Consider the following 24,862-nt stretch of genomic DNA (forward strand, 5'->3'; position numbering starts at 1 on the left):
GGACAGTCACAAGTACTGGCTAAGGACCTCCAAAGACAGGTCCCTGAAGCCAGGCCTGACGAGGGTGGCTGGTTATCGATCTCCTCAGGACTCTCCCCACACTCCCGTCACCTTTCTCCTCCTCTATGTTCTAGCAAAGCTGTTGCATGGCTGATGTGCCTTTTGAGGAGGAAAACAGCACACTTTAGGGTCTGAGATCCACTCCTTCAGGGACTGAGATCCACTCACAAATGCCAAGGTGGGTGAGGGGTTCTTCTGCAGACTGCCGAAGATCAGTGTGGGTCATAGCTGACCTTACAGAGACCCTGTTTGCTCTTTTCTCCTTGGGAGTCTCATGCTGAAACCAATTCAAATCATTGTGACAAAAGCCAAAGGCCACCAGCATTGTTCCTGAGCCAGGGATCTGACCCCTGGGTACCCATGCATTCCTAACATGCTCCATGCACTCTGGTGGGGACAGCGCTCCAGCAGGGCTGTGTTGCTTTGCTGGGCTGTGCAGTCTGCTTACTAAATTGCAAACATCATAGTCTCTAGGAAATCTGTCACTGAATTGTCACACGGAGAGTTCAGCAGTGATCAAAGCATAGATAGCATTGTGATGCTTCCTCTTGGGGTCAGCAGGGCCTGACTTGGAGTCACCTGGGAGACACACCCCTGATTGTGTCTGTGAGAGCATTTAAGAGATGGTGACTTGAAGGGAGGAGATCCATCCTGAATGTGGGCAGCACTACCTGTGGACTGGGTCTCAGACAAAACAAGTTTTGCTTTTAAAAGAGAAAAACCAAGAAACACAAGTATGTGTGTATCTCTGTTCCCCGACTGTGGACATGCATGGTGGGACTGACCAACTGCTGTGCCATCTGTGCTAGGATAGGCTTTCTCCTCTCCCACCGTGAGCTGAAATAAACCCTTCCTTGTTTAAGCTGCTTTTGTTGAAGACTGGGAAGGTGTGTGACTGATAGGAACACAATAATTGTGCACAGAGTAGCCACACCTGAAAGGGCCATTCCTATTAAGAGTGAGAACTTTTGCCATACTTCAAGGTCTCTGTGTACCTTCTCTCAGGCCCAACACTTACCTCTACTCAAAAGGCAACCTTGGTCCAGGCCTGGCGGTACACACCTTTAATCCTAGCACTCAGGAGGTAGAAGCAGGTGGTTCTCTATAAGCTTGAGGCCAGCCTGATCCAGAGCTGTATAATAAGATGTTGTCTTAAAAACAAATACAACAGGGCTGGAGAGATGGCTCAGAGGTTAATTGCATTGCCTGCTCTTCCAAAGGTCCTGAGTTCAATTCCCAGCAACCACATGCTGGCTCACAACCATCTGGAATGAGGTCTGATGCCCTCTTCTGGCCTGCAGACATACATGCAGACAGAATATTGTATACATAATAAATAAATAAATATTTAAAAAAAACAAATACAACAAAAGCACCCCCCCACATACATACATACATACATACACACACACACACACACACACACACACACACACACACCCCAGAGATAAGCTTGGCTTGCTTCTTCAAGTCATGCTCCAGCTAAATCTAATTTTATGGATTTACTCATAGTTCATCGTCTTTCTATCTAGTTTCTTCCACTCTGTGCTTTATTTTTTTTTTGTATTTACCCATATTTTTTTCAGTTTGCTCTTCCCTTTAGCTACAAAGGCCCCACCGCCTGCACAGTGCAATTCACTAATCATTCTATTATAACCAAGAATAGGTATTTTGGGGTATCTTGCTATTACCCTGAAGATGTTCTTCCATACCCTTTATCTGAAGAGACGTGGATTCGTGGTGGATATGGGAGACGGCTGATGGACTCCTTGGCTGCTAAGGTTCACATATGTCCATCTCACTGCACAGAAAATTTTCGTTGTGTTTGGCCTTAGGGTTGATGAAGGGTCCTGGCCGTTCCACATCCTCCCTCCTGTTTGGTAGTGTCGTTGTTAAACTTTCTGTTTCTTTTGGTTGTGTGTTAATTACCTGCTTCCAGATGCCTGCTGCTGTTAAGCACATTTTGAAATGCCTGTTTGACAGTTGGGTAATATCTTTGGTGGTGTGTCTGTTCAAAAAGGCTTGCCAGTTTTGCTTTCATGATTTATTGGCTTGTTGAACTTTTTAACTTCAAGTTAACTAATTAATTACTGTTTATGCATGCATGTGTGTTTACAGAGGTGGGAGCCTTCCATGTGCTTGCAGAGGTGGGAGGGCGACTTTCAGCTTTGGTTTCCTCCTGTCTTCCGCTGTGGGATCCTGGGACTGAACTAGGGTCATCAGGCTTGCAACCACGAAGTGGCCATCCCTTCCGAGCCAGCATGCTGGTTAGCATTTTGCATTTCATGGGTCCGGTGTGTGGGAAACGTCTTCCTTTGACTTATTTTTCTTTTCTGCCATCATGATGGGCCTCGTATTTGTCACGACAATAAGAAAGATTTACTAATCTAAACACAACAGTTTGTCCCAGAGAGGACCCACATGCAAGGATCCCTCTGGTATGCGGGGGTTTAAAATAAAGGGAACAGAATGTAAAAGATGAGAGGGACTCTTGTTTCTTGAAGTTTTATCTCCGCCAATCTCTGTCTGTCTTCTCTGTCTCTCTTTGTGTATGCATTTGAGTGTGCACATGTATGTTCGTGTGTGCACTTGTTGTACTATAGCAGTCTAAAGGCATCTTTCCTTGGTGATCCAATGAATAGACACATCTCTCAGTGGCACTTTCAAACAGGGGTTAGGGCTGGGGAAGTGCCCAGGAGAGGTGCTTGTCAATAAACACAGTTTGATGGCTACAGCTAAGTCTTCCTAAATCCCCCGTCCAGACCTGGAGCTGAGAACAGGCCATTCTGTGTGGACCACTGCTACAGAGGTCAGCATCTTTTGGGTTTGCCTCACTCTGTAGACTGCAGATACCTCTTACTTGTGCCGAGGGAGTGTAGTTACGACAGTGGCCAGAGACAGGACCCTGCTGTCTCAGAGAGAGTCCAGAAGAGTGGATTCAGCTCTGAGGCCTGTACTGCTGGCCAAGTATCAAGCAGTGGTACCCTTCACACTGGTGGCTGCAGCAAGGGCTCGGGGGCAATCTTCCCCAGCCAGCAGCATGGGTACCCTTCTGAGATCATCAGTTTGGATTGCTGGGCTCCCAGACATTTTCTTGCATGTTAGGCTGGAGCCTTTTCTCCAGCGGATTGGCTCCATGCAGCCCTGCTGCGGAGTGGGTTGTCTTGTGTCAATAATATCCATATCTTGGTTGAGTTTTAATGTGAACTCGCCTCCAGCGAGCTCAGGATGGAAAGGTGCACAGGGACTGTGACACCTCAAAGAGTGACTAGCGCAGCATCTTAGGTCATGCACAGAACATTTTATTACAACAAACATGTTACCGCATACAGTAAAATCCTACAGAAGAATACATATACATATACCCCCCCAACACTAAACCTCATCTGAACACACTCAGATGATATGTGATCACCCACATCATTGTTCTTTGTCTTAAAAAGAGCTTATTAAACAATATCAGTTCATCAAGAGGGTAGGACACGAGCTGAATTATTGCTGGAAGGAACCAAGTGCTCCTGGGTTCGATGGTTTGGCTGTTTATCTATGCAACAATTAGACCTCCCAAAATCCAATTCAATTCAAACCCGAGCCCATTTTTTCCCAGATAGCATCCTACAGTTTTCAGTATAAAAATGAACAGCCCATGATTTTGTCATTTAACACTATATAACAGAAACACTGAGGACTTTAAAATCAGTGTGGGGTGTTCTACCCTCCAAAGTTCTTCAGCAAATCGCCTTCCCCAGCATCACCACCCTGAGTCAATCGGTCATCTGACACCACTGCCTGCAACACTTAGCAAATGACAACTAAATAAGGCTCTGCTTTCCTGGTGAAGAGTGCTGTTTCACAAATGAACACCCAGATTTAAAACTGAGAAGGGAAACCAATTTAATGATATAATCTGAGCTTGATTTTTACTGTGATGATAAAATATCACAATTATTCCCTTGAAGGAGGGATATTTTTAAGTATTTAAGGGGAAGGAGCCATGCAGGTTCACTCAGCTAGAAGAAAACGAACTCCAAGATGTAAGATGGGGCTTCAGCTCCAATTTGCTTCCTGTCACATGACCAAGTGGGAATCTGCCCCTGTCCTTTGGGCTTTCCCAGGTAAACTGAGTACACCGAACATAACTAATAAAAATATCAAAATCTACAGGAAAAACGTGACTCAGTTTTCTCTTTAAAATATCTCGATAGGAGTTGGGTGATATACAAATGTAATCCCTAGAATGGGGGAAGTTAGGGCAGGGAGAGTATGGTTTCCAGGACAGCCTGGGCTACATAGTTATACCCAACTTCAAGGGAAAAAAAGGCAGTCACTAAGCACACAAACAAACAAAACAGGAAATACAGAGCTCCTGACCTATTTTGGGTGAGACAAAGTGTCTTTGTTGAATTATGGTGACCTTACTGAAGTATAAACATCTTTTGTGAGAAAATACTTACAAATCCAGTTCCTTATCAAATTCTTAGTATTTATCCAAACACACACACACACACACACACACACACACACACACACTGAAGAAACAGAACCAAAATTCACCAAGTTCCAAAAGTAAACTCTGAAGCAAAATTTCTGAGATGCCGAATAAAGTTTGACATCTCAGCGCCCTCTAGCGGCCGCAGAAGAATTTCAGAGACGTTAAAATTCATCGGCAACAGAAAACTTTCAACTATTTTTGCTCTTTGATAGGAAATTGTTATTTTGCAAACGGTGAGATGCAGTTCTGGTCTGGCAAGTCACGCGATGCTTCCACAGGAAGAGTATTTGACCCAGTCTCATCGTCTTTCCTGGTTTTTTTGGTGCGGAGAAGCATCTGGTGCATCTCACGTTGACCTAGATTGGGTCTCATTCAGGCTTCCTTGGGAAAATTTTCCATGGAGCCACAGGCTCTTTTACACCAAGCGGACCACACTCCATACTTCCGACAGAGTCCTTCCTGGCCTTGCTTCCATGACTTTTATGGAATGCGCCAACACAGCCCTTGCTGCTTTTCCAGACTTAGAAGATGACCTTCTACTCTTCCTATACTTCTGAGTAAAAAGTCCAACATTCCAAAGCAGAAAAGCCGTTAAATAGTCACTGGAGGACATATTTTGTGATGTTTCCTGGTAAATAAAACTGGCATATTTAGCAGAAAATAACTCACCATCTCAAGTGAGGAGGAGGAGAAAGGAAACAAGGGATTCACAGTAAAAGTCCACAAAAATTCAAACACAAGTTAAATAGGTTGGTTTTTGGGACCAGTGCACCTCGCTCTTCTGGGAACTGAACTCTATCCCTGCACACAGGCAGATTATCTGTTTTATAAGCTATCATCGCGTGGTTTTACCCCTTTCTTCTTAGTTCAGTCAAACTAAAACAAACATACAGTCCACATTCTCAGTAATGATAATCTACAGACAGCCAGAGGATGTACAACCGAGAGTCATGTTTTCATCTCTGGATAGAGAGCAAGAACCTCGGGTGGTGGACAGCTTCACGTGGAGATCCGCGTAGCTGGTCAGAGTATCCTTCTTGTCTCAGGTTCACCAGTCCAGCTTCAGGTCAGCCTTGCTCCATACATACTTGCCTCCCCGCTTCAGGAACATCTTCTCATCAAATCCACTGAATTTTATCGCTTCTTCCACCCCGACATCTAGGATGGACTTGGAAGGGTCCTTCCGGCCACCAGTACAGTTCAGGAAGCGCATCTGGGAAATACAAGGTAGAAATAAGTATGTTGCCATATGGTTTATCCTGTGAGACTCAACTAAAACTATCCTTTCAAAAGTCCACATCCCAATCATGTCACATGGGCACTGAGATCTAAAACAGACTCTAAAATCCTCAGACCCCACTCCCAACACAGACAGGTCACACTCGTGGAGAGGGTGGCAACCGGGAGTAATGAACAGTATGGTTTAACCACCCGGGACTTGGCCCTCTCTGGAGACTAACTGGATTTTTTAGATATCATTCCCTAGGGTAAAGGAGAGTCTAGAGTACAGCAGGGTGGGCGCTGTGCTCTGAGGAAGCTGAGCTGAATGTCCTCAGTGAGACGGCCGCTGTGCTTGTGTGGTGTGAGTCCTGACAGAGGCTTCTCCTGAGGGGATAAGACAGAGGCTACTGAGGTGGGAAAGAGCCAGGTCCAGGACAGAAGGTCCCCAACACATCCTATCCATTTGTCTTCCTCTGTCTCTTTCCTTTCCACCCTTGCAGGCAGAAATGAGGGCTTCAAACTTGTGTGTCTACACTGAACATCCTGGAGAGCATCGGATGGTGCACACGGAATCACTAAGTTAGTTGTTCAGTTGACAAAAGCAAACACTGGGTTGTCAGTGTTTGTTACAACTCTGTGGGGATCTGTCAGACAGCTTATTGGGGAATATTGCTAAAAATCTCCAGTCAATCATGACAATTTATTCTCCAAAACAACTTCATTTCTTCCTTTTTTAACCTTAGATCTATAAACTGGACATTTCTATGGTTACTTTCTTTCTTAGGTTGTATAAAATTCAAGTTGGCAATAAATAAACAAAATTGATGCACTCTCTCATTGATTAACTTGAAAATAACAAAACACAAAAGCTGTAACAAATATTTCTCAAAATGCCAAGGTCAATACTGAGCCCTTGTTTCTTTTTGTTGCTCATTTCAAATACATGGCCTGGCATGGAGTCGTCTGTCCTCTGCTGGGAATATCAGCAGAAGCCATAAATCCAAAGATCTAAATAACAACAACAAAGAAAAGGAAAACAAGCGTGGTTTCTTTCCTATTTTAATAAGGGCGGGTTTTCCTTTGGAAGCAATGGCCTCAGAGATTGTGTTGATGGTGTCTGAAGGGGACAATAAGATTTCCTCCCATTGTCCAAGTTCATCTGTGACAGAGGTGCTGGCAGCCCTTCTGTTACTCAAGACAGCATGGAGTGCAGGGGACAGGGTGGTGCCGCAATGCAACCATCGAGCCCGTGTTAGACCAAACACTGGAGGGATCTACTAAGTGTGATGTCCTTATGACATCTGCAGATTTATGGCTACCTGGGATGTCATCTCATGGTGGCTCACCCCAATCCAGGTCGAGGATAATGTCCTGGGTTGATTTGAGAGAGAGCTTTGCATGTGAACCCAGGGCTGTACCATGCTGACAATAAAACCACCAGAGCGGCACTGGACATAATAGATGTATCCTGAATTTGTTCATTTGGGCACACCTCTGGCATGTCTGAGCTGCCTGCTTTCCTGTGAATTTACAGCTCGTGGGGGATACTCACATATTCATCCAGAATAAGGTAGGAGTCTTTCATCTGCAGAGGAAAACAGAATCAAACTTTAGTTTTCATCCAACATAGATTGTTTACCTTTTATGCCCTATTGGCTGTCCTTCCTTTTGTGTGTGTGTGCGCATGTGCATGCACACGCTCAGGGCAGCGGCCCTTAGCAGGGGAGGGTCCGCAGGGGCCCGTCCATCCAGTCATTCTGGATTTTTCTGACTCAGACCAAAAGAATTTTACCCTGAAGGCTGCTTTAAGCAGTCCAGCTTTCCCACCCTCCAGCCGGTTCCAGGATTGCTGTCTTCATCTCTCAGTCCCCATCACAGTGGCTACCATTCAAGGAATCTCCACAGTTTTTAATGTCCAAGTGAGGCTCTTGGCGGAGGACATTGTTTCTGAAGCTCCTAATGTCGCTGTGACCTGATGTGGGACAGTTTTGTGTTCTCGGGTGTACTGGACACTGCTGTTACTCTCTGTAGGGAGATTCCGACACTCTTTCCTCCCTCTAATAAGAGCTAGGCAGTAAATTTTATTTCTCTCGTTTCTTCCCACTTCCCTCCTTCCTTCCTCACTTTCCTTCCTTTCCTCTTCCCTTCTTCCTTCTGTCCTCCTCCTCCATGCCCCACCTGCCTTTTTGACAAGGCATCAGGTAGCCTAGGCTGACCTCAAACTCACTACATGGCCAAGGGCGTCCCTGAGTTTTGGGTTCTCCTGCTGCCACCTCTTGAATGCTAGATTATAAACTTGCAGTGAGTGTTTTAAGCTATGCTGGGGAATCAAACCCAGAGCTTGCAGCATGCTAGGTAGGCATTCTCCCAAATCAGTCACGTTTTTAGACCAGTTAATATTCCGTGCACACAGAACACAGTCTGTGTCCTTGTTAATCAGCTCTGCACCACACTATAGAAGCCACCTCCACCACCACCATCAAAACAAAAAACAAATTTTGGTGCAAATAAATTCATAAAAGAATGGAGTGCAACTCTACTGCCTGGTAATTTTAGATATAGACTCTCAAAATTGGAAAACCATTTCTTCTACATATTATCCAGCTTTTAAAATAATCACTAGAGAGGGTGTAAGGGACAGTCGTAATGATGCTAACACCAACATGGAGGCACTCACATATTCCTTCAGTGTGTGAGCCCTACCCACATGCTTCCCAAACATGTAGCTATTTTGTGTGTGTGTGTGTTTTATAATAGAGTTATAAATATATGTATTCATTTAATTAATCTGTGAGGTGGCCTAGTCAAACCCATTCTTAGCCAAAAAAAAAAAAAATCAGTATCGTTGTAGAACCCCAGTCCCAGATGACAGGTAACCATAGTAGACCTCCATCTCTTTGACTCTAGGATTGATTGCACTCCTCCCCTTTCTCCTTCCAGAACATCTAGAATAACAAGATGGCAAATTGCAAAGCTCTCAGCAGTGTAGTTATGTGGTAGTAAACATGGCAGCTTTTGCTGCATACAAACCTTCTGGTTAGATTCCGGCACCAAACAGGACACCTCTTGGTGACGCTCTAAGAATGCTTCAAATTCTTCATTGCTTATAAGAAATCGTTCTGCTTCCCTCAGGGCAGCTTCTCCAGAGTTCTCTCCCTCAATTAGGAGGCACTGGAAGACCTGGGAGAAGATAACGCATCTGTTAGTCCAGGAGCCTCACACTACCATTCTCTCCAAGCCTGCGGGGAGCAGACCCTACCCAGTTCAGTACTAACAAGCTCAGAATACAATTGATAGTCACCGCTAAGTCTGTGAGCACTTAGCCTATGAGGATCCGAGCCACGAGGGATGGAGCTAACGAAGTTCAGACGCTTTCCCTTGGAGCATTGCTAATTTCGGTCAAGAGCCCACAGATAGCAGAGGTTTTGAAGAAGAAGCAGGAACTGACCCTTAACACTGAGAGCCAGTGTCTTAAAATGACGAATCAGGAAATCGGAGTAGAAGAGAGAAGAATGTAAGGAAAGGCCACGAGAAAAGAGGAATCAGGGCGAGGAAGGAGGATGTACAGATGAGTCTTAAGAATAAGAGAGTGAAAGGAGAATAGTGAGGGGCAGTAAGGGTCAATGTAGCACTGAGGTAAAAGAGAGAGAGAAGATGAGCAGCCTGGCAGGTGACTGGAGAGACAGGTCTTTGGTCGGTGCACCCCTCTTTCCGAGGTCTCTGCCTCTCTTTGTCCTGACTCCACCATTCAGCTTTCTTTAGCTGTTTTCCATTTATTCTGTGACTGAGGGTGTCATTGACGTTAAATTTCAACACATTTATTGTTTTAAAAAAATCTTTAAAGTATATAGCATTTTTAGCTTATTTCTAACCTATTTGCAAATATTACAGTACAGTCAATGGGAAAAAAATTATTATCCTTATTCCCCTACTCTCTTGGCTCAGTTGGCATCTAAAGAAGATCCAAGGTTGCCCCGGAATGACAGCTTTTCTTGGGTGAGCACGACTCTGGCCTAGCTTAGGCCTTCTCGCCTGGGGCAGCCCCATATGTGGAAATTCTTTCCTGCTTTCGAAACACAGTCAAATGTAACTTCTTCCACGATGTTTTGCCATTCAGCTGGGTGTGCCCCTCCTTCCCAAGTCCTCCACATGTAAGTGTCAGGGAACTTGCTCCCTCCGTGTTCTAGTCCTTCCCAAAACTCAATTCCCAAATCCCATCCTTCAATTTGTCTACTCTGTCTCCAGGCACGGATCCAAAGGAATTACAACAAGGATAACCACGTGGCTTGTTAAAAATACAAGCACACCCCAGCTCTCCCAACCAGGCCCGCCTTTATTGGACAACAGTGGATGCATGAAGGGGTCCAAGAAGCTGCTTTCTAAGCAGTCGCCTTGGTGGGCTCTGAGTAGTCAGGGGTAGAAAATGTGAATTTCCCGTTTATGGTGGGTCCTGTCTCTAATAGGCAGGCTTGTATCTCTGTGAGCCTGGGACTTCCAGTGACTGCTATCTGGGACAGTTCTAAGGAGTGCATTTTGGAATAAAGGCTAACATTGCTCTATAGACTTCCCCTGTGACCAAGTAATTCAATGCAAACTCAAGAGCATCGGGATTTATGAAGATCATCTAGCCCATGCACACGCAAACCTGGAGTAGGAATTTACTTGAGGCCCAGCATGGCCTTTACTCTCAGATTAATCCTGAAGAAAATAATTTCGAGATTTTGGAAACAGACATGAAACACACAACAGTGAGGATGTAAACTTAACAGAGCCCAGAGTTAAAGTCCCGGCTAGAAAGTTCCAGAGTCCCCAGGGTCCCTAACTTGAGTCTCACCTAGCAAAGCCTCCCTTGCGTGTTTTGTGGATTAAAGTCAAGCAAGCGGCAGTGTGGATTTACCTTCCAGCGGACAGGGTTCAGGGCCTTGATGTGTTTGTTCATGTCTTCATCAACATTGAAGCGATTGATGACAGAGTTGATCTTGAAAGCCACCTTGTAGTCTCGGCACCAATTCCTCAGTTTTTGAAGGTTTTCCACGTGGTTCTTTTTCCCCTGACCCCGGCCAATGAGAACATTAACGTCCTCATTGAAGCTGTCACAGGAGATGGCAAGAATGTCCAGATAGTCACCTGCAGAAAAAGGATGATGATGATGGTAATAAAAATAATAATAATAATAATAACAATAATAATAATCTGCTCCCTGAGCCCTCGAATCCATTTGTATCTCTTTACAGTAAAGTGCACCATCTTCGCAGCTGTGTTTGAAAGACTTTCCTGATTCTCTGTTCTCTGTCCTGGACGCAGGAAAGTCAGAGAGATGTGAATTATGCAGGGTATGTATGTATGTGATTAATAAAATACATACATACATGCATAATGAAATCACAGAGCTACTTAATGTGATCAATTTTATACTGCATCCATGCAGGTGCCTGAATCATCATTAGCACCATTTACTAAGATTTTTCTCTTGTGTTGTCATAGAGACGCACAAATCATGAAGCCTGTTTCTATTAATTATGCAGGATTGTAGGCTTGCTTTGCCCGGCATACAGACAAACTTGTGTCTTAGCTGTCTAGTCATTTCTCCAGACTCAGGAGCTTCCTCTTGCTGTGCCTTACACGTTTATTTACTATGGAACTATTTGCAGACACTCTGTGCTGCGTCGGGTGCCAGTGATAGAGAGGCTGAAACAATCCAGATAAAGGGGAGCTGGGTGCACAGAACAAACAGGCCCCACCCTGCAAGGCCATGCATTAAGAGTCCTGACAGGGAGTCATGGGGAGAGCTATAAAATATTGACATTGAGCTTGGCATTGGGCCTCTCTTCGCCGGTCTCTGGAGCTCCAGTGTCTGCTCTGTGTTTCCTGTGACAGCCATCTTCCTTCCCTGCTCCCCGCCCTCAGCTGCCTAAGAAGAGCAGGCATCCGGGGGCCTGAGGTAATTCTTGCAGCTGACCAAGCTTGAGCTCTCTTGGTTGGTGAGAATGTCCAAATGTCTCCATTTTACCTTAAAATTCTCTTCCCATTATAGAAGCGAAGAGTTCCAAAATTTCTTTCCGATACTATTCTCTATAATCGCGAAAAGACTAATTTTAGCTCTTATTTTAGATTTATTTCATGCTGCCTGTATCTAACAAGCACACACCGGAGCCAGAATAAATTTCCTGTTATTTAAATCAACTCAAAGTGTTTCACAACTTGACCTCAAGTGAATTCCTAAGGGAGGCCCCACCAGGATGAGGTAACTGAACACATAGTCTCTAACAAAACCAAGGGGACACAGAAGCTCAAAACCAAACACATGAAAAGCAGTCTCTTCCAGGAGCACCTTGGCTGGCTGATTGACAAAAGCACCGAGCATCTGCTAGTCCATCCCGCTATCCTCACCCTGCACTCCATCTTTAGCTGTGTTTTTGTGAAGTCCCCCAATCTTTATCTGTGTTTCTCTGATGTTCCCTCCTCCTGGTCACAGCTCTTGGGAGGAACCATTTGACAGAGCAGGTCTGTTGGCTTAGGTCTTGTGTTTTTCCAGAAGAGCTGAGGCTCTGGTGGGGTACTGTGCAGCCCCTGCCTATATGGTTGCTACAGTAGCATGCATAATAACAATGGGTGATGCGTGTAAGCTCCAGCCATGCGGCCATGTGTCAGGATTGTGTAGACACATATATGATGTGTTTACGTGTATTGTTGGAGTCCTGGGGACTCCATGTACTTAGCAATACATGCTTGAGTGACCAGCACTCTGTGATACTATCTGATCCAATATGGAAGTGAATCTCCTGTGTGAAGACAACCCCGACATTGCCGAGGTTGACTGTTAGGAAGAAAAGAAAACCCGTGCAGACTCAGTTAGAGATGGGCTCAAAAACACATGGCCTCTCTGTACTCAGTGATATACACCTGTGGCCTGCTGCTATCTTGCTCTGGTTTTGCTCTCCCTGAAAGAGTCTTGGCAGTCTGCCAACAAACTCCCAAACTTGGAGGTGTTGTGTGTCTCTGATAGCTTCTCCTCATGCCCGAGGACATAGGTCCAACTTTGAGTTATTTGCAGACATTTATAATCAGGATAGTTTTACAGAGAATATCGCTTTATACATCTGGGATAATTTGAGGGTAGGCAATTTTCCATCTAGTCTAAAAGCCAATTAACATTTGCAATTGCCATTTACCTGACTACCAGGAAGAGAGCCTTGCCATTGACTTTTGCTGTCTCTGTGTTTTGCTGTCTCTCTAGGCTATGATGTTGAGTCACATGACCCTTTCTGGGTGGTCTCTGACCACAGTCTCTGACACTGTCCTGAAGCATACGTCCTGTCCACACTCCTTGACACAGGGGTAGATGTTTTGAGTTTTTCATAAAGAGCAACTACTGCCTGGGTACACCCTTCAAGACATGGTCCACTGCTCTCTATTCATGCTGCCTCTGCCATCCTTCCTTCTGTCTTACTTTGTGCCCCCAGTGTCTCCGTTCAGTGCTTCCCATCACAGATGTCTTGCATGATGCACCACGACAGCTTCCTCCTTGAGTTGCTGTCCCTATTTCCAAGAATCCTCCTTGCCTGCCCAAACATCATAGACAGCCTTCACCCACAAGCTCAGCCTCTGCCTGCAGGTGGATGCATCCTGTAAAATTGTCTGGTTAGTGTCTCCAACCAAAAGTGCTGGCTTCCCTTTGAATGACTCCAGAGCTTCACAGGGTCACAAAGCAAGGGTGGAGTAAGGGACTCGGAGGGGAGGTTTTAACTGTCTTCTAAACAGAAAGTAATCATAACGAGCCACCTCATGTCATGGGTTGCTCCCAAGACACTGCAGTTCTCAGAAAATATTAAGAGCACCAAAAAATCAGTCAGTCGGTGTGCTATGAGCTTCTAATATGACTAGACTTATAATCAGCTTAGTTCTAACAGAGATTCAAAGAAAAAGTCTCACTGGACATCCCTGGCTGAGCTAGAACTCCCTATAGAAATCAAGTTGGCCTCAAGCTCACCAAGATCCATCTCTGCTTCCCAAGTGCCAGCACTGAAGGTCACTGCCATGACCTGTCTCTAACAGAGACATGTATAAAGCTGTAGAGTGTGTTGATTTTCCTCAGTAATGGCTAAACGTAGACCCCAGTTATCCATGAGTGCTAAATTAGTAGGTGTAGCAACGATCTGCACGCTGACTTGTTCTCTTATATGTCTCCCCATACCTGTTTATTAGCACCCAACAGAAACAAAATAATCTAACACCATGCACAACTCAGGAGATATTATAAGAAACAAGATTAAATTAGGTTTTCTTTCCTCCCAGTTCCCCAGATGTTCTGGCCTGGAGCCCAGAAAGGGAGAAAACACAGGAGTCAACATGCAAGTTGTAGTGAGTAAGGTCTTGCCTGTGGGAACTTACCATAGTCCCTGAACCACTTCTCGCGGATGAGGCTGCCATTGCTCACGATGCTCACAGAGGGCAGGGCCAGCTCCTCCTTGCAGAATCTCACGAGCTTACCCACATATTCACCCCTGTCCTGCAGAAAGGGTTCTCCTCCTGAAAAGTTGATCTTCTCCATACCTGTAAGGAGCAAAAGCTATATGTTTTGCATTTTCCAAATACTCTTTTCATTATTTTGGTTTATGAGGCTGGAGAGAGAACTCGTTTGTTGCTCTCTCAGAGGACCAGAGTTCATTTCCCAGTGCCCATGTTGGACAGTTCACAGTTCCCTCCAGGGGATTCTATGCTTCTGGGGACACAGACCAACACAGGCACTCATGCACACACACACATACACACATAATAAATCTTATTATTATTTTGTAATTTTTTAGTGTGTATTTGTATGTATTCACATGGAGGATGGGATAGGGCCAGATCCCAGGGTCTTGTGTATACTAGATAGGCACTTTGGGATGATGAGATACACTCACAGCCTCATTCATTTTTGTTTTAAAGACAAATTAACATTTCCTTATGGTAAAATGAATGAGATAAAACTAACCATTATTCTCTTTTTTATCTCATCCTGTTTTCCAATATTCATACCACTCTCAATAACTGTGGGTTCTGTTCATGGTCTAAACTAGGAAGGAAATGACTGTAGTATTTCGTTCCTCTTCTTTTTCTATTTGGAAACAGATACACTCGATGACGGGAAACCAATTCCACATCGCAGCAGACTCTCTGAGAAGTCCAAGGGCACCGTGAGTCCATCGGGTGATGCTCAGAACAAAAAGTCAATCCCAGATGCATCTGGGAGAAGACGTGGGGGTGACCGTGAACTCATCACAGCTGTGCTGTCCGGGGCTCAGAGTCCAGTTCTGTCAAAGAGCTAAGGTGTAGGTGAGTGGGCAGGTGACTCCTAAAGCTTTCAGTGAGGAAAGCAGAGACGGTGGCTACCTTACGAAATCCCTGCTGCCAAAAGGCTGAACCTTAATCTAGGTCCCAGTGAGGTAACAAGGCTCAGAGTCTTTCTTGTGGGTAATAAGCCAGTTCAGACTGGAGCCAAGTGAATTAGATCCCACCATGTAGGGCTGTGTATTGCATGATTTCATTATCACACACATAAAATCAGGCGAGTCTAAAGTGAGCATCACAAATCCAAATGGGAGTCCCCCTGGGGTCAGTGTGGTGGCTGGAGGCCAGCTTGCCCCTGGAGCGCTGGCTAATAATTCTCTATTACCCAGCTGTGGTCCAGGGAGACCTCTTTGCAGAGTCATGGGGAAGTACAGTTAGCATGTTTGGTGCCTAGACCTGTCGACTGTGCTTCGGTTAAAGAGAAGAGAAGGCAATTTCTAGGCGAGTAGGTATTCTTGAGAGAAATGGAGGGAGGGAGGGAGAGAAAGAAGGAAGGAGTGAGGAAGAGAGGGAGAGAGGGAAGGAAGGAGGGAGAGAAAGAGGGAAAGAGGGATGGAATTAGGGAGAGATGGAGAGAGGAAAGGAGGGAGGGAAGAAGCGAGGGAGGGAGGGAAGAAGCGAGGGAGGAAGGGTAGGTTAGGAGGAGAAGATGCTGCAGTTTCACTGCTAAACTCATACCCAAGAATGGGACAGCAAATCTTAGGAGAAAAATCCTATGACGTGCCTGTCAAAATCACCTTAAGGTTTACAGAGGGCTGGACAGGTGACTCGGTGTTATGACCCACTTGCTGCACAAGTCTGAGAACTTCTGTTTGGATCCCTGATACCCTAGGAAACCTGAACACCGCAGTGAGCATTTGTGACGCCATCCTTCCTACTTCGGGATGGGAGGTAAGAGAGTCTTCTGTGAGGCTCAAATGCCAGCCCACACTGCACATCATCAGACAATGGCAGAGAAACCCTGTCCCAGACAAGGCTGAAGGCTAAGAGTAAAATGATACCTGAAGTGGTTGTCCTTTGGTGGTCCCAGGCTACAGCTCTGCTGTTGCCAAGCAGGTGACCAGATTACCACACACACGCACACACACACACACACATATACACACACCACACACACACACCATACATACATATACATACGCACACACACCACAATACATATACACACACACACAGACACTCACACCACACACACACAATGTGTATGCAAAGAATGCAAAGATTTTCTTCTTTTGAGGGAAAAGTCTCCACCAAGGAACAGGGTGAAGCTTCTGCCAGGCTGTTCACACTGGGGACTTGGGTCTTCCCTTCCGCTTTCCTTACTTAGTGTTTCTGGAAATCAGATTTCTCTGGGCAGACTCTTCCAGGGACACAACTTTCCTGAGTTCCTGTTTCCAAACACCAGGAGGAACGGGACCCCGTTCACACCTCTGCTCACAGGAGCGACTGTTCACCTCCCAGACTGGAGCAAGCTGTTGGTCCCTGGCCCATCCTTGAAAGACTGCCTGTTCCCTGCCCCACGATACTGTGTCTAGATCTCAGGGAGCCCTTCCCACCCTCATCCTATGTGCAACCCCTGTTCTCTGGCATGAGCACCCTGGCTTCTGCCTGGGCTAGGAGCTTACCAGCCTGTTTGAGCAGAAGCAGCCCTCGCTTGGCCTCCTCCAGGGGCAGCACGAAGGATGTCTTGGCTGTGTGGAAGCAGAACCCGCACTTGTAATTGCACTGACGGGTGAAGTGGTAGTTGACGCTAACGGGGACTGTAGGCTGAGAATCGTTTGGTTCTTCCGGGGTCTCCTCGGGCATGGTCTGGACCTGTGGCTGTGGTTGTCCCCTTCCAGAACCTAGCCATTTCAGTGCTAGTCTAAACCAGCAGAACAGGATGGCCAGTCCACTCCAGAGGGAGTCCAGCTGCTGCTGGAACAGGCTCAGCAGCCCGGCAGCAAGAGCAGTGGGCATGAGCATCCCCATGGTGATCTGCACTCACCTGCAGCTACCAGAGGGCTTATAAGCTTCGGGCCAACCACACCCCCGTGCATTCTGTCACATGGCAGAGGGAAACGCCTCCCTTGAGTAAGTCTCAGCTGAGCAGAGTTTCTGTTTTCTGAAAATGAAAGTTGAACCTGAGCCAAGACAGAAGCTTGGGACGGAGGCCAATGGGCTGCCTTTCCCTGGCTCACGGCTGCTCCTATGCTATGACCCATGTAAACAGCGTCAGTCCTGATGACCCCGATGACGCTGCAAAGATTCCAGCAGCCACCAGTTTCTAAACAAGGGTCGTCCAGACACAAAGCTGCCTCCTAACAGGTTATTATTTTAACACAAAATTATGCCTTAAGCTTCTTGTAACGAATATCTATACATACTTAATAATTTTTTTAATCCTCTTCTTTGGTTCTCCACCCACCCCACTCATGCCTAACAAACAAAAACAAACAAAACCAAACCACCAAAAACCTGGAGTTTTATAACTTCGCACAAGGCAGATCATGCAGGCTGACCTTGGAAGCTCTCTCAAAGAGGAAGGAGAAGGAGTTCAAGACCGGTAGATGTCAGGAAAAACAAAAAAACAACAAACAAATAAATATAGCAAAGAAATTCGGCACAGTAAAGTTAATCATTTTAAAATTGGATTTCTTAGTAATTATTTTTTTCTCTTTTATATTGTCAGAGGACACACATTGTAGATTTTCCTCAGACTCTTCCTTTCAAAGCTTTGCCATCGTGGTACAGTTCTGCAGTCCTGTGCATGGTGTGGCCGGTGCCTTTCCTCCAGGCAAGCTCCTGTGTTTTGGTAATAAGGTCGTTTGGGACAACACATTAAATTTGCTTTGCTTGTCTCTGGACTTCTCCTTTACTGATGCCTCTGTCTCCCCTCTGACATCTTTCCCAAGGAGCTCCATGCTTCTTGAGTTGTCTTCTTTGTGTTGTTTCTACTTTAGTGTTTGGGGGAAGTAGAGAGAGTCTTGGACATACAGTTCCTTCTGCCTCTGAGAAGGAAAGGACAGTGCCACCGCTACAGGCCACAATTTAGCAGGCTTCATAAATGCTGGTGGAGGGATGTAAAGAACCAAGCTTGGAAATTCTTCTACTATGTATATCTTTTAGTTGTTTAAAAAAAAGCCTCTTTGAATGGAACATTTTGCTTTTTGTAACACCAGATATTGTTTCCAATCTTCCCTTACCGCCACTGCATCTTTTTTCTCTAGTAAACAAAGAGGCTGTAGACTGAGAGTCCCTTATCTAACATCTGGAGGGGAGATGTGATTCTTATTTCATGGTTTGTTTCTCAGATTTGGGGAAAATTTATACTGACAAAGACTATCATTGACTGGTCACCCTGGAAGTAATACAAGACACGTTTTAAATGGAATCTACACACAAAACAGTTGTATTTGTGGAGTTTTATACCTCTCTCTCTCTCTCTCTCTCTCTCTCTCTCTCTGTGTGTGTGTGTGTGTGTGTGTGTGTGTGTAAAAATCTAACCATTCTAGATTTGAATTTACAGGCATTCAACCTGAATGACCATGTGGCATCTTCTTCCCAAGAAGCTTGCATAAAGTACTTAGGGTTGCTTGCTGTGACAGTCAGAGAAAGAATCATTTCCCAGGGTCCAGCTGGCCAAGCTGGTTCTTTCTTCAAGGGAAGAAGTCAGTTTGCCAGAGAGATGACTGGAAGCCCACGTTCCCTGGAGTGTTACAGAGCCAGGATGTGGATTCCTCCAAGAGTTCATCTACAGACTGAGGGGTAAGGAAATATAACAAAGGGGCTGGGACGATAATTCTGCTGGCAAAGGGCTTAACTTGTTTTGTGTTAACATTTTCTGAGGCAACAAAAACAACAAATGTGTTTTCATCTCAGAGAGGGTGTCAGCGAAGGACCAAAGTTCAATTCCAGCCAAGCCCAATTCGGTGAGCCAATGAGTTTATTATATTTATAGAGCATGAGGGGATGGGCTACTTCTGAAGAAAGGCATCGTGGCAGAGCCCCGCCCCTGCATGGATGATGACCTCATGGAAACTGTACCATGCAGGTCTCCTTTCTGCTAATCTTAAACATGGAATGTATCCTATGATTTCCCAAGATCACTTGAATTTGTGAGATCAGGAAGAGGTCACAGGGAAATACCAGGTGAGGGTCTTGTGACATTCCCCTCTTCTGTCTACCACGGCACCATGTTAATAGCTCTTTCCTGTTACCACAGACTTGGATACCACTGCACTGTTTCCTTGATTAGTGAACAAGAAAACCTTTGGTTCAAAGTGGTGGTGAGGTGAATGGGTTTTACCCTCAGCGGGGAAAGACCATGCTGTAACATCTTGGAAGTGGTGGTCCTAAGTTTGATTCCCAGAACCTGTATAAATAATGCTGTGTGTTGTATCACCTGCCTGGAATCCCAGCACTGGGGATAGGGAGACAGCCAGATCCCTACAACTTGTTAAGGGATTCAGCTAGGCCCATTTTACGGCAAACTGCAGGGACTCTGTCTGCCTTTGCCTTCCTTATTGCTACGACTACAAGTACAAGCTCCCATGTCAGGCTCTTTTACATAGATCTAGAGATCTGAACTCAGGCCTTCATACTTACAAGTTAAATTCTTTACCACCTGAGCCACAGCTGATGTAGGAGGGTCTTCTATCTATCTGTTGCTTTCATTGGTTAATTAATAAAGAAAACTGCTTGGCCTGATAGGTCCGAACATAGGTAGGCTGGGAAGACAGAACAGAATTGTGGGAGAAAGAAAGGAGAGTCAGGAAGTCGCCGTGAAGCTCTGGCCCAAGATGGACGTAGGTTAGAATCTTCCGGGTAAACCACCAACTCGTGGTGCTACACACATTAATAGAAATGGGTCAATCAAGGTGTGAGAGTTAGCCAATAAGAGGTTAGAACTAATGGGCCAGGAAGTGTTTAAATGAATACATTTTCCTTGTAATTATTCTGGGGCTAAGCTAGCTGTGCAGGACAAAAAGCAGGCCTGCTTGCTTCTTTACTACAGACAGTCCTGTCTCCATTGTCACATTTTCTTTTTTCTTTTCTTTTTCTTTTTTTCTTTCTTTCTTTTTTTTTTTTTGAAACTTAGCAGAGTCCTTAATTGGACTGTTCTAGTTCCCTCTTTTTATCAGAATGGTGTTTGCATATGTTCTGTGAAAAGTGAAAAAGTCTGATGACTGAATCTTGGGTGTGGGTCTGTGCTCAGGGTCTAGGTGATATAGCTGAGGTGCTGGGCTCAGGATCTGGGTGATGCAGTTGAGGTGCTGGGCTCAGGATCTGGGAGATACAGCTGAGGTGCTGGGCTCAGGATCTGGGAGATACAGCTGAGGTGCTGGGCTCAGGGTCTGGGCGATGCAGCGGAGGTTCTGTGCCCAGGCTCTGGGCGATGCAGCGGAGGTTCTGTGCCCAGGCACTGTTTGATGCAGCTGAGGTATTGCACTGTGGACTTTTACTCCCTTCTCAGCAAACATCTCCTGAGCTCTTTGTGAAGAGGAAAAATCCTCATTTTCCAGAAGGAACAGAACACTGCCTGCGGGGAGCCATTGTTGTGAATGGAAACAGAAACCTCTGTTTATTTTCGACTGGGAAACCGAAAGTAAACTCTGCAGCATAAGCCTGTAGCTTAAGGAAGCCAATTATGCCAGTGTTATCTGACTCAAGTCCTTGAAATCTGAGGAAAGGAAAATGCTGTAATCTCTGGCAGAGATTGAGACTTGAGAAATACCCTCTGCGAGGTCACATACACACACACACACACACACACACACACACACACACACAATGTCAGCATCAGGTGAAACAGCTGGTGAAAAGTGCTTCAGTGGACCAATCCTGGCTGAACTGGGACCACATACTTTGGGGTAGATTTTGTTACCTGCCTGCGATTTATTTGGCTTGTGCCATTCTTTCAGATATTAATTAGAGCATGCTTTCCTTAAGCCATCTTCTTTTTTTAAAAAAGCATATTTATTGAGATTGCCCTGTGAAGTTGTCATATAAAAATATCATCAAGTATGAATGAAATATAAAAGTACTGGTTAGCTCCATTGTCAAACTGACTAGGTTTAGTGCTCTGATGGGAACACCTGTTGGTTGTCTTTAGGCAGGTGGTCCCCTCTTGGCTCTGTACCCTGCCATTTGTCTGCCTGAGCTTCTGATCCATCTGGGAAACACGGACAGTTGTGTGTTGCTCACACATGACATCATAATATAGAGGGCCTGGTGCAGATTCAGCACTAAGGGCAGTGCTTGCAGTAACAGAGTGAGGAATGTCCACTCCCCTTATGAGCCTGGCTCTGGGCTGTAGTTTGCACGCTGATTCTTGCTACAGTTTAGAACCCCGACATCACTCAGGGAGCAAGATCTCAGTGGGTGTTTAATGCTGGCCACACTGTTTCACAACTGACTATCATAATAGAATTGCCTTATCTTTGCTGGTCAGACTTCTTTGTGCAGGCCAGATTCTTCCTTCCTTCCTTCCTTCCTTCCTTCCTTCCTTCCTTCACTCATGTATTCAGTCATGCTTTCATTTTCTCATGTTCCTTTTATTTGATATTTATTGACTGGAATTTCTCTATGGAGTTGTCATATAAAATATCAATAATTCGGAGTAAAATGTAAATCTGATAATTATCTTTACTCTCAACTTGACTAGGATTGATTGATTGATTGAATAATTGATTTTGATGGAAACATTTGTATTTTCATATGTTTCCAGGGAGTTTAGCCAAGAAGGTAAGGCCTCTCTTAGTGGACTTAGAACGTCACCATTCCCTAGGCTGCAGGCCCAGACTGAGTAATAGTGGAAAGAGGAATTGAGCCCCAGCATGAATCCCTTTCTACTTCCTGACTGCAGACGCAATGTGACCAGTCCCATCATGCCACTGCCTCAAAGCCTTCCCTACCATCTCCTTTCATGCCCTGAGACAACAGGAATTCTTTTCCCCTTTAGTTGGTTCAGGTCTAAAACTTGACCAGGACAAGGGAGCAGTAACTAATACAAATGAGGAAGAGACATGCCCTGGTGTCAAGAGCTTACTAGTCAGTCCTATGTTGTTTCTGAGGGCAGGCCTGGCCTCTCCTAACTCTTGTTCCAGCAGAGAGATCAGGGAAGTGTGGACTCTTGTTTCTGTATAATGGAGGGAGCTTGTGTGGTTGTGGGTTGTGGAGGCCTTGGCGGTTAAGCCTTGCCTTCTACCTTGTTTGAGACAGGGTCTCCTATTGTTGGATTGAGTACTTCAGCCTTGTATGTGCACAGGTTTCTGGGGATTCTCCAGTCTTGGCTTCTACCTACTTTAGAAACACTGAAATATCACACACACACACGCACGCACGCATGCACGCACACATACACTCACCACCACCACCACCTTACTTGGCTTAGCCTAAGTTCCAAACTCATGTCTTAATGCTTTTTTTGGCAAGTGCTCTTTATCCTCAAGGCCCTCTTCATAATCCCAGACTTCCAATGGAACTTATATAAACATTTGCTGTATGCTACAAGACAGTCATGTGTGTTGACCAATGACCTCCATAGATACCAAAAACTTGTCAACTTGACTTTTGGGCTAATTTACAGTCCTGGTGTTCACAACGGCTTGAAGACCAGGCCTGACGAGGGCGGCTGATTATCGATCTCCTCAGGGCTCTCTCACACTCCCGTCACTATTCTCCTCCTCTATGTTCTAGCAAAGCGGTTGCATGACTGTTGTGCCTCCCAAGGAGGAAGACAGCAGCCTGTAGGGTCTGAGATCCACTCCTTCAGGGACTGAGATCCACTCACAAATGCCAAGGTGGGTGAGGGGCTCTTCTGCAGACTGCTAAAGATCAGTGTGGGTCATGGCTGACCTCACAGAGGCCCTGTTTGTTCTTTTCTCCTTGGGAGTCTCATGCTGAAACCAATTCAAATCATTGTGACAAAAGCCAAAGGCCACCAGCATTGTTCCTGAGCCAGGGATCTGACCCCTGGGTACCCATGCATTCCTCACATGCTCCATGCACTCTGGTGGGGACAGTGCTCCAGCAGGGCTGGGTTGCTTTGCTTGGCTATGCAGTCTGCTTATTAAATTGCAAACGTCATAGTCTCTAGGAAATCTGTCACTGAATTGTCACACGGAGAGTTCAGCAGTGATCAAAGCATAGCATCTTTCATGCTTGTTCTTGGTGTCAGCTGGGCCTGATTTGGTGTCACCTGAGAAACACTCCCCTTTTCTTGCTATTTGGTACTTATATACCTGCTTAGAGCTTCTGAACCATTTTATTGCACGTGACTTGGGATTTGGACTCTACGGCTGTCACTGCACGAATCTGCTTTTTTGATGCTCCCTTTCAGATCTCCTTATTTATACTGTGACGACCAAATTTACTAGTGTATATTATGTGACATGTTCTCTCTGTGAGGAGTCCTTTGCTGTCTGTGGCTCTGTGAAATCTTGTGTCCTCACAGCTCTGATTTCTGTTGTTCTTGATTTCCTACACTTGAATTGACTAGCTAAAGCACAGCTAACCTGAGCCATTTTTCCATTTTATAATATATTAGTTATTACATTTAAATGTCTTGAACTTACCCTTCCTGTTTTCTTTTTCTTTAAAATGTGAACGCATGGAATAATTTTGTCTTGTTTTTCCTTTGGTCTGGCACCAGGAAGTGCTGAGTATGGGCCTGTGTTGTGAATGGAAACAGAAAGGATTGCCTTTCCAGCCTTGGGAAACCGAAAACAAACTCTTGAAGCGCTGGAGGTGAAAGCCCTTCCTTAGAATACATGCCTGTCAAATGGATGGAACTAGAAAACATCATATTGAGTGAGGTAACCCAGACACAGAAAGACAATTATCATATGTACTCACTCATAAGTGGTTTTTAAACAAAAAACAAACAAACAAAAAACCAGCCTACAAATCACAATCCCAGAGAACTTAGACAACAACGAGGACTCTAGGAGAGACATACATTGATCTAATCTACATGGGAAGTAGGAAAAGAAAAGATCTCCTGAGTAAATTGGGAGCATAGGGACCTTGGAAGAGGGTTGAAGGGGAGAGGAGAGGTGGGGAGGGGAGCAGAGAAAAATGTGAAACTCAATAAAAATCAATAAAAAAATGAAAAAAGAATACATGCCTACTACTCATAAATTCATTAATTCATCCACCCATACATTTGAAGGGACTTCTTGAAGTATTTTCTCAGCTTCTAGTTTCTCATCTCTGTGCCCCCAAGGGCAAATTGCTACAGGCACAGTTATTCAATCTGAACCAGATGGTGCCATCAGGCACTTTCTCCTAAGAACATTAACTTGGCACTCAAATATTTGACTCGCCGATTCTTGCTGTCCGTCCATTAACTGTGCCCAAGAAACCAAGAGCAGCAGTTTCTGTTCTAGTCTTGCCAAGCAGTCTGTCTCAGTGGCTACAGATGCTGTGTGTATGTGCAGGCCTTCACAGCTCCTTCCAATAACTTTACACAAAGGTCAAAGGTCAGAGCTCAAAGCTGGTCTCCACCTCACTCTATTTAGAGGATCCCAGCACATTGTTATGGGTCCGGGCTTTAGTAAGTCAGAACTATTTTGTTGTTGTTGTTGTTTTGCTTTCTATCAAGCTGGCTGAGGGTCAACATTCTATAAATCTCTCAATTTTGTGCAAAAAAAACTTTTATGCAAAAGAAGTCAAGTTGTTTTGTTTTCATCTTTTTGTTTTATGCAACTTTTAGAAATGACAACCCTATCTGCTGCTTTTCTGGAACTTGATGGCCTGGAGAGGCTGGCCCCT

The 24,862-nt window shown here is 45.1% G+C and overlaps 1 protein-coding gene across 1 annotated transcript; it reads right to left on the reverse strand.

The window, feature by feature from the left end:
- Window positions 1-3,358: 3,358 nt before the first annotated feature.
- Window positions 3,359-17,077, reverse strand: Rsad2 (radical S-adenosyl methionine domain containing 2). The gene is made up of 6 exons (XM_041630368.1): window positions 16,732-17,077; window positions 14,165-14,326; window positions 10,671-10,900; window positions 8,804-8,953; window positions 7,326-7,358; window positions 3,359-5,765 (listed from the first exon to the last, which is right to left on the reverse strand). The coding sequence occupies exons 1-6, from the start codon at window positions 17,075-17,077 to the stop codon at window positions 5,601-5,603; spliced, it is 1,086 nt and encodes a 361-aa protein (XP_041486302.1). The 3' UTR covers window positions 3,359-5,600.
- Between the last annotated feature and the right edge of the window lie 7,785 nt (window positions 17,078-24,862).

The sequence above is a fragment of the Microtus oregoni genome, unplaced genomic scaffold (assembly GCF_018167655.1).
Source record: "Microtus oregoni isolate MIOR12 unplaced genomic scaffold, Mior012 000034F_ref0000314, whole genome shotgun sequence".
Classification (NCBI taxonomy): domain Eukaryota; kingdom Metazoa; phylum Chordata; class Mammalia; order Rodentia; family Cricetidae; genus Microtus; species Microtus oregoni.

Excerpts from the sequence above, each read along its gene's own strand:
- Rsad2 (XM_041630368.1), bottom strand. The coding sequence starts at position 17,077 with ATGGGGATGCTCATGCCCACTGCTCTTGCTGCCGGGCTGCTGAGCCTG. Across the intron at positions 8,954-10,670 it reads TGAACCCTGTCCGCTGGAAG|GTCTTCCAGTGCCTCCTAAT; the intron begins GTAAATCCACAC and ends ATCTTCTCCCAG. Across the intron at positions 7,359-8,803 it reads TGCCGGAATCTAACCAGAAG|ATGAAAGACTCCTACCTTAT; the intron begins GTTTGTATGCAG and ends TTTCCTCTGCAG.